The following is a 13,623-nucleotide window of genomic DNA, read 5'->3' on the forward strand; positions in this document are numbered from 1 at the left end:
TAAGGTCAGGGTTGTGTTCGTTCCCCTTGAGAGAGCAGCTGTAAGGGAGCACGTGATGACGAACTACATTTCCCATAATCCCACAGCACCGTAAAGAAGAATCCATCCATGGCTTTAAACAGCCGACGTCGGCTCGGAGGTCGCAGGATCCCCATGGAAACGGAGTGCGGGAGAATAATGTCGTCCCGCTCGGACAGGTACACCATGCTATCAGTATTTTCTACCTGTGTTTGAATTCTTTGTGCCAAAATGTGATTTTAAGTTTATATTGAGTGCTGATCTGGTCATGTAACGCTAACCACACTGACTCCCCCTCTCCTCCTCCTCCTCTTCCTCCTCCTCACACAGCAGAAACGGACGTGTATCGTCTTTAATATTAATATTATTAAATTAAAAGCCCTGTCTGTTGGTATATATTAATGATATGTTCAGTATAGAGTCTGAATGGAGGCTGTAGCTTCTTCAAATGCGCTGGAAGCATGAATCTCATCAGAAGTAGGTGAGCTGCATGTTGACATCAGTCCTGCGTCACAGGCTCACTCATGAGAAACCTCTGGAATATCCCTGAAATATACTTAAAGTCCAGTTTTCTAATATAGAGTGACCTTAAAAAATAATATGTCCAAAAGCATGCAACACTCCTAAACTATATATAAGAATGGGATTCCTCTCCCTCTTAACCTTCTGTTAAACATATTTCCCAGTCTGTGTGTAGCTGCAAATAGACAGTGTTAGAGGAAGTATTAACATCAGTGACAATACTAGAAGAAGAAGTTTTTGGGGCTTTATTATTTGTAACCCACACAAGACAATCTACAAATGTGTACCATCTATGAAGTAAATGTGCTTCACTGTCTTCGTTACCTTTCACCACCACCACTGCAAACTGCAGATACAAATAATAAAGTCCGATACATTACATTACAATGACTATACTTGACATTTGTGGGTTGTATTTCCTACAGATTTGTTGCAGTAAGAATTGAACAAAATTATGCAAACAAATGGGAAAGAAGTCACAGGAGGCAATCCACAAATGCGTAAATATGACCTCACGTGTATTTGCTATGGCGAAACTCTTTACATTTGTAAAACCTGTAACATTTGTGAAATTTAAGTATGTGTTTACAAAGTAAGTTATGCGCATTTGCAAATCACGCTGTATTTTTGTGGATTTGACTTCACACAGCTCAAATGTAAAAAGTCATGTTTATTGTGGATCGTGGTACACATTTGTAGATTGTCTTGTGTGGGCTATAAATGATTAAGTCCAATAAAAACTTCCATTTTATTCCATTAACCTTTTCACTCTGTTGTCATACACACAGGCCTGAAATACACACATGCACAAACAGGACCTGTACATGCATTAAATGGAAAGATGTCAGAGCGAGGGGGCTGCTCATGAGCAGTTGGGTGTTTGGTGCCATAGGGTGCTTCGGCAGTTCCTCAGAGTTGAACTGGCACCTCTCTAGCTACCAGTCCCCACTCCATATTTGGTCCAGACATCACTTTGGCCGGTAACCCTCTGGCTCCCAACCCAGGTCCCTGTGGACTGAGCTACTGCCGAAGTCAAAGCCCTTAATTCAAAATTTTAACATATGGTAACATATGTACATAAATTCTCAAAAGTAAAAGTGCTCCTGCCAGTGTGATGTTATCATATTGCATCTTTAGAGACACTTTAATATTGCATTTGGTTGAGTTGGTTGCGTTTGGTTTTGGTTTGGTTTTTGACCCTGCTCTGTGATTTTACTTGGCCTTCCACTTTGTGGCTGAGTTGTTGTTGTTCCTGAACGCTTCTACTTTCTAATAATATCACTTACAGTTGACTGTGTATCCAGCAGGGATGAAATTTCATGAACCATCTTATTGCAAAGGTGGCATCCTATCATGGTACCACGCTTGAAGTCACTGAGCTCTTTAGAAACCCAAGTGTTTGCAAATGGAGACTGCATGGCGAAGTGCTTGGTTTTATATACCTGTGGCAACGGGTCTCATTGAAACACCTGAATTCAATCATTATCAGGTGTGGCCAAATACATTTGTCTTTAAAGTGTATTTCAGTGTGGCTGTTTCTCTGGTGTTGTAGAGATCTGTAGAGATCTGATGAGTTAACTAAGAGGAAGGATCAGCTGAAAGCGAACGTCTCGTCCTGCCTTTGCTTACAGGTGCCTCTATTAATACCAGCCAAGCAGCTCTTTGCTCTCAGAGTTACAGTGATCCTCTTAGTGTCTCTCACACACCCACAGAGGGGAAGGAGGACACATGGACATCAGCACTGAAGAAGAAGAAGTCTGATTTTTCATATGATCGTTTATCCTCCGCAGACACAGATGTGTTGATGCATGCAGTAAAAGCAGAGTAGAAACAAACCTGTAATTTACGCACGTCTACAACTTTTGGTCAGTGTTACCACGGCGACAGGCGAGCTGGAGGGTAGGAAGTTGTCGTCTGAGGCAGATATGACTCTGCTGGACTGTGCAGGAGCCAGAATCTCTGGCTGCTGGTCCCTGAGGTCTGACCGCAGGTAAAATCTCTTTGTGTTGTTGTTTTCTCTCAGCGCAGACGGGATACTAGTTTTCATCCTCACAGAGCTCACAAGCACACTGTGTAAGTGTGTGTGGGTTATAAATATAGTCTCTAAAAAGGGGTTGTTGAGAGGTCAGAGGAAGTGCAGGATGTAAGTTAGTTTGCAGGGATTTTGGTGTGTTTTGTTTGTGCTCAGTCACAGTGGGTTGCCTGTAGTGTCTCCTCAGTTTGTGTGCATGTACAGTATGTAGCTGTGCATCACGTACAGTAGGAAGCAAACAGAATCACTAATTTAATTTCTAATTACTGCCTGTGGGAACGCGGGAGTGCCTCAATGTGGCAGCAGATTGTGACGCAACAGCTTGGCGGACTTTTGCTCATTCCATAGTAAACAGTTGTGTGAGAGCCTAATCGTAATTACAGGGGTTTAAACTGTGATTTGTTGGTTAGAGTATCAAAGAGTGGCAATAAGGCGGTGGTGGAAGAAGTTCTCAGATCTGTTACTCAAGGAAAGTACCAATGCCACAATGTAAAAAAACACAATCACAAGTTACAGTACAGCTTGAAAATGTATCATCGGGTAAATGTACTTACAGAATCAAAACTAAAAGCACTCAGTATAGAGAAATAGCCCGTGTGTGTGTATGATATATCTAATGATACAGTATGTGTTCATTTTGGGCAGCATTTTACTCTTGGTTGTGGTGGAGCTAATTCTTAGCAGCTTTATATAAGGCTGCAACTAATGCTTATTTTGTCATGAATTCATCTCTTGCTTATTTTCTTGATTAATTCATTGATTGTTTGGTTTGTTAAACGTAAGAAAACAGTGACTAATATCCATCACAGTTACCCAGAGCACAAAGTGACACCTTCACAATGCTTTGCTTTGTCTGTCAGACAGTACAAACCCCTAAACTATTCAGTTTACTGTAATTTAAGACAAGTAAAAAACCAAAACTGCCACATTTGAGGAGCTGAAACCATGAAACGTTTTGCGTAAACGAGGAATCGCTTATTATAACATATAATAATTTATGGTCAAATTGTATACACTGTTTGTTGGTTTAAATATAATTATACAAATAAAATATTTCCCTCTGAAATGTAGTATAAAGTGTCATGAAACAGAAATGCCAAACGTACCTCAGATGTGTATTTAAGCATGTGGACGCCGCCCACTGCTCAGAGGGAAACTCATAAACAGTCACTCAACAATGTGTTTGTGTGACATGTTTTCTTCTTGCACCGCAGGTTTTGGCATATTTGAAACTGCACCTCAGCACTTTAGTTAAGACAGAAACATGCAAATACTTCTTTCACATACTTTTCTTGCTTAAATGTACTCTACACACACATGAAATAAGAGTTGCTGATTATTTTTTCTCTCATTTGACCTACTGATGAATCAACTAGTTGTTTCAGCTCTGTTCTGTACTTCACTGCAGTTATTTGTCCTCTTTATATCTGTTTAAAATCTAAATCAAAGCTTGATATGTGCCACTCATGACCTCATATCGGTCTGCAGTTTCAATAGTTTGGAGAAAAAACATCATCTGACAAAATATTTTTAAATCAAGGTCCATTTCAGAGGTTTTTCTGGATCTTTTAATCAAATCTCACAGCCTTCATCAGCGGATGGAGTTTGCTTAGTATAGTAGCGATACAGTGAGGAAGCTCTGATGAAGACTGTGGTTTAAAGCTTGATACAGTAAGTTAGAATTATTTGTCAAACCCTTTTCAAGTTCATCATACTCAGTGTTTAGTACTTTTAGTACACATTTAGTGTTGTATAATATGGAAGCACAATTTATTCACTTGAGAAAAAATGCTGTTTATTTAAATTAGCAAGATTATTATCTCATTAATTCAGAAAAACAAGCAGATTTTTTCCATCAAAACTTTTCTCCAAATTCTGAGATGATAATCTCGTTAATTCAGAAACGCAGGGAAGTTTTTAAAGTGAATGCCCAATCGCCAGAAGGAAATGACGGCACTAAACGATTCTGCAAACCATGTAAACATTACATTTGTACATTTTATACATATATCAGTGTTTCTAAAGTGTCGTAGTGTTGATATCGGTTATATGAGCTGAATTTGTCGTCGGGAGGTGGAGGGGATGGTGGATGGTGAGACGGCTGCTAAGCTGCGGACTAATGTTCAAGACCAACAAGCAACAAAACTGTTTTTTAGTGAGACGTCGGCGGCATTTCCAGGCTATTATTGTCATACAAAACCTGAGTATTTTAAACCTAAATATAACACCTTTCTACCCATAACCATGTGATATTTGTGCCTAAACATAACCATACATTAACCACAGTCAAGTCAGCTTTATTTATATAGCACATTTCATACGACAAGCAGAAACTCAGTGTGCGTAGGATACACACCAGACATGAAGATAATAAAGTATTACATATATGAAAACAAGCAGGACATGATGAAAGCAAACAAAATAAGAAGGTAATATCATTATTCTTAAGGGGAGATAATAGAAATAATAATGATACTAATCCCTAAAAACAAATGAAAATACACTTAAAAACCTAATAAAAGCTTGTGAAAAAATATGCTTTTAGTTTGCTGTTAAAAGAGAACACTTGTAGCAGACTGTAGTTCATGCGGGAGAGAATTCCAGAGAGTGGGACCATAATGACTAAAAGCACCATGAACTGATTGAGAGTTGATTTTAGGTACAATGAGTCGACCTTTATTAGATGATCTAAGCGTTCTCTATACTCTGTGAGCATGTCAGCAACATAGGAAGGAGCTAAACCATTAAAACATTTAAAAACAATAAGAAGTATTTAAAAGCCAGTGAAGATTAGATGAAATAGGATTTATGTGGTCAGACCTTTTAGTTTTCGTCATAACTGTGGCTGCTGCATTCTGAATAAGCTGGAGTTTGTTTAATGTCTGCTTTGTCAGTCCAGCAAAAAGTGCATTACAGTAATACAGTTTACTGGAAATGAAAGCGTGAACCAGCTTTTCAGAGTCTGACCACAGTGTTGTTGAGTGCATATGTTACATATCTGTAGTTTGCAGAAATGTAGAGTGTCGACATTTATTTTGGCGCCTGGGTTGGTATGCAATAAGTGTAAAATAAAAACATGAAAGTAGCAGAGGACTTTTATTTTGACAATATTTAAGACATTTACATCATAAATTGGTGAATGAAAATGAACCATAAAGCAAGAAATTGAGTGTTTGATGCTCAAAATTTTCTGGCGAAGGACCCCAAACCCTCCATTTCACGTGTGTCCAACCAAATGTTGAGAGGAAACATATGCCCTTGCATTACACTCCTGTATTATAAGACCTGGGTTTTGTTTACAAAATATATCATTATGTGTTGTCAGACTATCATCAAAGATATAAGAAATGATAAAAGAGATCTGGCAGCATACAAAAAGTACATTTCACCAGATCTCTTATGTGATTCTTTCATCTTGTATCTACACTGTGTTTTTAATGTGTGAGTGTGGCAGTTATTTGATCCCTCACACAGTGTAACGCTCTGACTGTGTACACTGTGTGTGTTCAGGCTGTAACCTGCCCCGCTGTGTGTTGTTTTGCAGTGGGAGTGGGGAGGACTCGTTGGACCGGCTCCTGCCCCCCGCTGGGGCCCCTCGCAGGAAGAGCACTACCTCACTGAGTAAAACTGAGCCTCCTCTGCTCCGCACGGGCACACGCACCATCTACACCGCTGGCAGACCGCCCTGGTATGACGAGCACGGAGCGCAGTCAAAAGAGGCCTTTGTCATTGGTATGACGCTCGCTGATGATGTTCTCACTCCTTTCTTCTTTCACCACCTTCGTGCCAAAATTGTGGCTTTGAGCTGCAGAACCTGTCCTTTTCTGTCCCCTTATACCCATAAACACTTTACTGCTATCACACATGCATACCGCCAGACAACATTAGACACACTCTGAAAAACACACATAATGGGCCATTGAAATGCTGTGTGGATCTGCAGGGTTGTGTGGGGGCAGCGCCTCAGGGAAGACCACCGTGGCCAATAAGATCATTGAGGCTCTGGATGTGCCGTGGGTTGTGCTGTTGTCTATGGATTCTTTCTACAAGGTGAGAGGTTCATGCATCTTAGTCTGTTTTTGTCTTATTTTATTTGGCTGTTACCAATTATCTGCTTGTTCATTGTGGGAAGAAATTAATGTCTTTGGGTGAAACGTTTTATTATTACCTCCGCCAAGGACGTTATGATTTCAGTTTGTTTTTTTGTCTCTCAGCAGAATTACAGAAAAACTACTGGCCCGATTTTCATGAAACTTGGTGGAAGGGTGTAGCATGAGCCGAGGAAGAGCCTATTAAATTTTAGAGGGGATTCAAATCACAGGGCAAATACACAAATTATTTTTCACTTTCGTTAGAGGGCAGCTTCGGTATTTTTCAACCTGGACCCTATTTTTCCATGTTTTTATGTCTAATGGGAACAACAATTTTTGAAATTGGTCCAGTATTGAGTGAGAGCACTGCAGCCAGCAGCGGCAAAACAGGTTGCAGTGTAATTTTAACGGGCAATGCAATGCCAATCATCCACCAAAAGAGCTTGTTTTTTCCACTGATAGGCTTAGATTGATATCACAAGTGTCTGAAAACATTATGGAACTCAACTCTTACCAAAGTGCTGTACAACAGGAATAAAATGCTAAACACGCATACATAGGAGGTGACATAACTGTCAGGTACATAGCTCACACATTTAGAGACACATGGGGTTTTACATACAGTAGGTAGAAAGGCTGCCGAGCTGGTCAGAAATCCCTCTGATGGAGCCGGTGGGGCCAAAGAGGACAACTTCTTATTTGCCCTCATTCAGCTGAGGGAAGTACTGTGCTATCCAGTTCTTCATGTCCTCGAGGCAATTAATGAGACTGGCAACACTGGATACAGCTGTGTGTTGTCAGCATAGGAGTGGAAGGAGGTGTTCTGTTTTTTAATAATATGGCCGAGAATAAGCATGTACAATGAAAAGAGAATAGGGCCTAAGATGGAGCCTTGAGGGACCCCACAGGAAAGAGTGGCTGAGGAAAGGATCCCTACAGAGACAGACCTTTGTGAAAGAGTAACATTCTTTTTGCTAAACCAGAAACAGCCCCGGAATCTCTATCGCCAAACCCACCAGACTTCATTTGAATAAACAATATTTTATCATCTTAAAACACACTTAATTCACAGTCAACAGAAACAAAAGCCATCTTGGTTTGTCTTTCCACTGTTCCAACAATCACCAACTCCAGTTTGGTTGAAATAAACCCTAAATTCACCCGGTTAGATGTGAAAATATGCTGCATCTACACATGCTAAAATTACTGTTTATTTAAATGGAGTCTGGTAGGTTTGCTGATAGCGATTTTCAGGCTGTTTCTGGTTACACTAAAAGGATCTTACTCTTTATCAGAAAGGTCTGTCTCTGTAGGGATCATATCCATAATGTTGTCTGACACAATAACAATCTGAGTCTGTCAGTGGCAAAAAAAAACGCTTTTAATGGACGTAATATGACGGTGCACAAATGCCCAGGGTGATTACATTGCAGCCTGTTTTGCAGCAGCTGTCTGTTGTAGCCCTGTCGCTCAATACTGAACCAGTTTTAAAAAATGCTGTCTCCATTAGTCACCTAGACACAGTAACATGAGAAGATAGGGTTGAGATTGAAAAATACAAGAAAGGGCATCTGGCCTTGGCGAAATCTTAAAATCCAATAGTATGGTAGTAAATAGTGAATAGTGACAAAACAAAGCCAACTGTAGAAATACGATGACTCCTCGCTCACAGGTGCCAGTCATCCTTTGAGGTCGCCTACACATGTAGCTGCTCAAACTTCATACAGGCAGCAGTCATCAGAGAACAGGGAGAACAGGTACAACTGTGACGACGCTTTCCTTTCAAACTAAGGTGCGGCAATGGAAACATAAACAATCACGTCTCCAATAAACTCTGCCAGACGTAGTCACTTAAAGTGGACTCAGTTGTCTTTGATAACAAGCTGTTCATGATGTTATTTCATATAGGCTATTTGTACATACTAATAAAGTGTTTTCTGCTTTTCACAAATGCTGCATATGTAAAATGTTTCCAATTCAGTAGCACGTAATAAATGCACAGCTGAGATGATGAAGCTTCAAAAAGACACAACCATATTTGACATCATTCTGATACTTTTGGAAATGTATCCAGACATATAAAATGGTTGCAGTTGTAGATTTGCTTATCATAAAAGACGATCGACCTTGGTGGAGGTCTGCTTCAGTCACAACCTCAAAGAGCTCTTTATCCTGCGCTGCTGTCACAGTTTGAGTTAATAACCTGTTGTAGATTACAGCCTGTGAATGACAATGTAGATGTTTTGTTCATGCAGGGAACCAATAAAAACTCAGCATGTACCTGCAGATCAGGATAAAGGGGGAACAAATTTGTGCTTTACACTGAAAGCACTATTATTACCTCTGTGCCCTGTCGTAACAACTGTGTTGAAAAGGACAAAACTTTCACTTAGTAAAAAAAAAAACACTTTAATATCACTTATGATAGATTGATTTTCTCTCAGCTCACACCTGAAAGGGGAAGATCTTGCTGCACTTTTCTTTATGCTGCATCTATCACTATGACAGGACATAAAAGCCTCAATTTAACTTCAACTTAAACTTTATTGTCCACAAGGGGATTTTTTTTCCCCTCCTAAAATGCAGAACACCAGCTTGAACATAAAACTCAATAAATACATGTAACAGTTTTTTTTTGTTTTTTTTTTAAAGACAATGCTAAATATCCCCCACAGGAGCTCCCATAAAACAATGTACAGTGACATCAAATATAAAACCTACGATACATCCAGCGATTGTCATCCTGCCCAGTTATCCATAATTAAAGAGCATCATCAAATGTTGTATAGAGAACTGCTCATCAGCCGAATTGTTTAACAGACGGCATGATAAATGGAAATGGAATCTACATAAAAAGACAGCCTATGAACAAATTAACTCGAAGGCTGTGAGGGAAGAGAAGGAGAGCAGAGAGCTTTATTGTTATTGATGTTTAGTGGAAAGATTTTTTTTTTTTGGTCCTTAAAGGTATAGTATGCAGGATTTATCTTTAGACTCATACAGAAGTAATCCTCTTCAATCACCACTAGAGGTGCGTGGTTGTGTATTTATCTGAAGAGATTCTTATTTTCTTCTTTAGTTGTGTTCAGGACGTTTATAGTCACAGCACACAGATGAGGTTGGGACTTTATAAAAAGGTAGCAACCAGGTGCCAGATCATAAACAGCACGCATGCAAGAGGAAGCTACTAAATTTGCGGACACAGCGCCCAAAAAGCACAAACATAGTGAACAATATTGAATCTATGGTTTCAATTTCGCTGGTGATACGGTTTACAAACAGTAAGTCCTGCATAGTATACCTTTAAAGGAGTAATTTGACATTTGGGGAAATATGCTTATTTACTGTCTTGCAGAGAACTAGAGAACTGGGTGAGAAGATAGCGGTCCATGCAACTAGTAGTAGAAGTAGTTACAGCACAACTTGTGTTTACATTTTAGTTCGTATATAGCTTGTTAATCAGTGAGCTTTAGAAGTGCTGGTAGGTAGATTTACTTTTATTTTTTTAACCTGTGGACCAAGCAGCAACTTCCAGGGCTGAAAAATGAAGCTGACGCACAAGTGCCAATAACTGCAGTTCCTTGAGTGACCACTTGAGGCTGGCTCCAAAAGCGAGTCAATACCCAAAGACCTCCATGTTAAAATGCCTGAATTAACAGCAGAAATAAACATGTTTACAGCCTAGTACAAAACCAGTTCGGTCTCTATAGCTTATTTCAGCATTCATGACAACTGTACAGGGAGCGATTGTTTTTACATAAATCACCTATTTATATTTATTTAGGCTTAAAGTTACACATAATTATGGGCAGGCAGCTTTGAGTGACAGGCTGTCTGCCAAAAGTGTCCTCATCTTCTCAGTCAGATTCACCCCTCGCTCCGCAGTGCCAGTGTCTTCCCTAAATATGGTCACTTCACCTCCAAAAATCAAGATGGCAGCGGCAACCAATGGGTGACGGCAAAAGCAAGTCAGTCCCCACAGACCCGCATGTTAAGATGGTCAACATTACAGCAGAAATAAACACGTTTACAGCCTAGTACAAAAACAGTTTGGGTCTCTTTGGCTAATTTTAACATTCATAACGACTCTATGGGGAGTTCATTTTTATATAACCTACCAGTTTAAATGGTGTTAAGGCTCAAGGTTACACATAATCAAGGGCCTGGTTGCTCTGAGTGACAGGCTGTCTGCGATCCACCCCTCGCTCCTTCATAGCTCCAACTTCTCGTCCAAACATGGTCACTTCTGGCTTAAAAGAAACAACTTGGTGACGGCCAAACTCAAGGCTTCAAAACGAGAGTCCACAGAACTACGTCCATTATACAGTGTATTGTTTGGAGGGAGCCAGGCTAGCTGTTTCCCTCTGATTCCAGTCTTTCTGTTAAGCTAAGCTAAACTTCCAGCTTTAGCTTCATATTGACTGTACAAACATGTGAATGCTGATGATATTATCATTGAATAAACAAGTTGAATCTTTAAAATCTCCAAACAGGCTTCATCAGTAACGTCCTGTACACCTGCTGTGTTTTACAGGTTTTAACCCCAGAGGAACAGACTTTAGCAGCAAGTAACGACTACAACTTTGATCATCCGGGGGCGTTTGACTTTGAGCTGCTGGTTGCCACCCTGCGAAAGCTGAAGCAGGGCAAGAGTGTGAAGATCCCGGTGTATGATTTCACCACACACAGACGACAGAAAGACTGGGTGAGGTGTCTCATTTCTGCTGGAAACTCCTCAGTGATGATTTCCTCAAAGACTTTGGCTGTTTAAAGATTTAACATGTATCCTGTAATTCTGGAAAGAAGAGACGTTGAACGCAGTGATGAGATGTTGAGTTTCCCTGTGGATTGATTTTTAAAGCCATAAAATATATTCTAGACTTAAATAAAATATTGTTATTTTTAAAAGTTGTTTCCCAATGTGACATCCTGCTGCTTTAATCTGAAAACAGCTGAACTGGCTGTTGATGAAGCAGCTTTGGAGACTGTTGGTTTTCTCTTTGTGCAGAAAAATGTGTACGGTGCCAGTGTAATCATATTTGAGGGAATTATGTCTTTTGCGGACAAAGAGCTTCTTCAGGTAAGGCAATATGTTTTCTTTTTGAAGAATTCTTGAGTGAAGTAAAGCAATCACCAGCAGGTATTATTGTTGTTTGAGCAGCTGCTTTTGCTGAAGTGTCTGTGTTTGCTCTCCCCACCTGCAGCTCCTGGATATGAAAATCTTTGTGGACACAGACTCAGACATTCGGCTGGTCCGCCGGCTGCGCAGGGACATCACAGAGCGCGGACGAGACATTGAAGGCGTCATCAAGCAATACAACAAGTTTGTGAAGCCGGCCTTTGAGCAGTACATTGAGCCGACCATGAGGCTGGCTGATATTGTTGTGCCGAGAGGTGAGACAGTGGGACTTCCTCTCTGCTGGAGAAACACTTAACCACAACATTCAGACGCACTGTTGACTGCAGAGAACATACCAACAACATGTCCTTGTTTTCCCCTCTCAGGTGGTGGGAATATGGTGGCCATTGATCTGATAGTGCAGCATGTTCACAGCCAGCTGGAGGAGGTGAGTAGGCAGAACACTTATTGTTGATAGGAGGGTGGCGCCACCATGTGTCTGAAAGCTGTAACATACAGACAGAAAGAGAGAGTCCCAGATGCTTGTACACACAGGGGGTCTGCAGGTCCTTGAAAAGTCTAAAAATGTTCTAAAATTTATTTTTAGAAATATTGCACCTTAAAAACCATTAACTAGTCATTAAATGTGAATGTGTGAAGTCCTAACTGCCACAAAAATGTTTTATCTAATTTAATTTACCATGTTTTAATTTCTTTTCTATGAAATTAGTCAAGCTTTTCTTCATTAAAGTCCACATTTATGCTGCTTATAATCATTAAACCTACCACTGAACCTGATACTGTTTTTTTACTTTATACTTGCACTTACTTGTTGGCAAAATTTAAATTAACCTAACTCAGTAATAACCATATTCCTACGTAAAACCTGCCTCTGAATGGGTCCACATATGTACTACTTAGCTTTATACTAACCTGCAATGATAGAATGTGACAAAGATGATTTGTCCAAAAGTTATTCTTAAATTTAGTTAAAAAAAATACCTTGAAAATGGCTTAAAAACATCAACTTTAAGTGTGTGAAGTTTAGTTTAGTTTAGTTTATGTAAATGGAACATACAGTTTAAAAGACTTCTTTGAACACCTCAACAAGAAATAATTTAACATAATTTTTTAATCATACAAATATAATGATCATCATTATTATTAAAGAGGCAACAGATAGGATTCGGGGGTTTTTTAGCTCGGCACCACCTAGCGTCAGCGGTGTTGCTCGCACTGTCGCAAAGACCAAATTGACTGTGGGGATCAGAGATAATCAATAAAATGTAGGCTGTAAAGCCACCAGTATACCTCTATGTGTATGTAGGATGAGAAAGTGTGTGGACACTACTAAATAAATGAGTCAAGAGACCGAGCAACAATTATCAGATTTATCTGAAGAAAAAAACAAATAGTAATGCAAATAATTATACCAGAATGCACAGTACCAGTACAAACAAGTCACAGTAAATTATACCAGTATGTACAGTATCAGTTCAAACAACAGTAGACACGTAAGGGATAATGTATAGTGAGCCGGTGACTGTTGAAAAATAACTACCGACAGGGGAATGGAACCCCGACGCACAGCGGAGTTATTTTTCAACAGTCACCGGCTCACTATACATTCTCACACACACACTCACTACTAAAACATTCAAATGTTACAACTGGCGATTTGCGATGCTGGCCAGCTAGGAATGAACTAGCAGCCAGTACAGTACAGTCCTCTCTCGTCTAGCTAACATTTAGCCGTGTTACTTACTGATCCATTAGAAAGAAAGCTAGCTGGACGTCGGTTCTGAAGCCTCTTTGGTCACGGAGCTCCCTCCATCTCTTGA

The 13,623-nt window shown here is 39.9% G+C and overlaps 1 protein-coding gene across 1 annotated transcript in view; it reads left to right on the forward strand.

Annotated features, from left to right (window-relative positions):
* The first annotated feature begins 108 nt into the window (after positions 1-108).
* The window catches only part of uckl1a (uridine-cytidine kinase 1-like 1a), a 22,060-nt gene continuing 8,545 nt past the window's right edge, over positions 109-13,623 (forward strand). The window contains exons 1-7 of the mRNA XM_050066260.1: positions 109-197; positions 6,117-6,304; positions 6,516-6,622; positions 11,198-11,368; positions 11,672-11,743; positions 11,868-12,057; positions 12,169-12,230. Of these exons, the coding sequence (XP_049922217.1) occupies positions 109-197; positions 6,117-6,304; positions 6,516-6,622; positions 11,198-11,368; positions 11,672-11,743; positions 11,868-12,057; positions 12,169-12,230 (879 nt within the window). The remainder of the gene's footprint in view (positions 198-6,116; positions 6,305-6,515; positions 6,623-11,197; positions 11,369-11,671; positions 11,744-11,867; positions 12,058-12,168; positions 12,231-13,623) is intronic.

Source organism: Epinephelus moara, chromosome 16 (assembly GCF_006386435.1).
Source record: "Epinephelus moara isolate mb chromosome 16, YSFRI_EMoa_1.0, whole genome shotgun sequence".
NCBI classification, from domain to species: Eukaryota; Metazoa; Chordata; class Actinopteri; order Perciformes; family Serranidae; genus Epinephelus; species Epinephelus moara.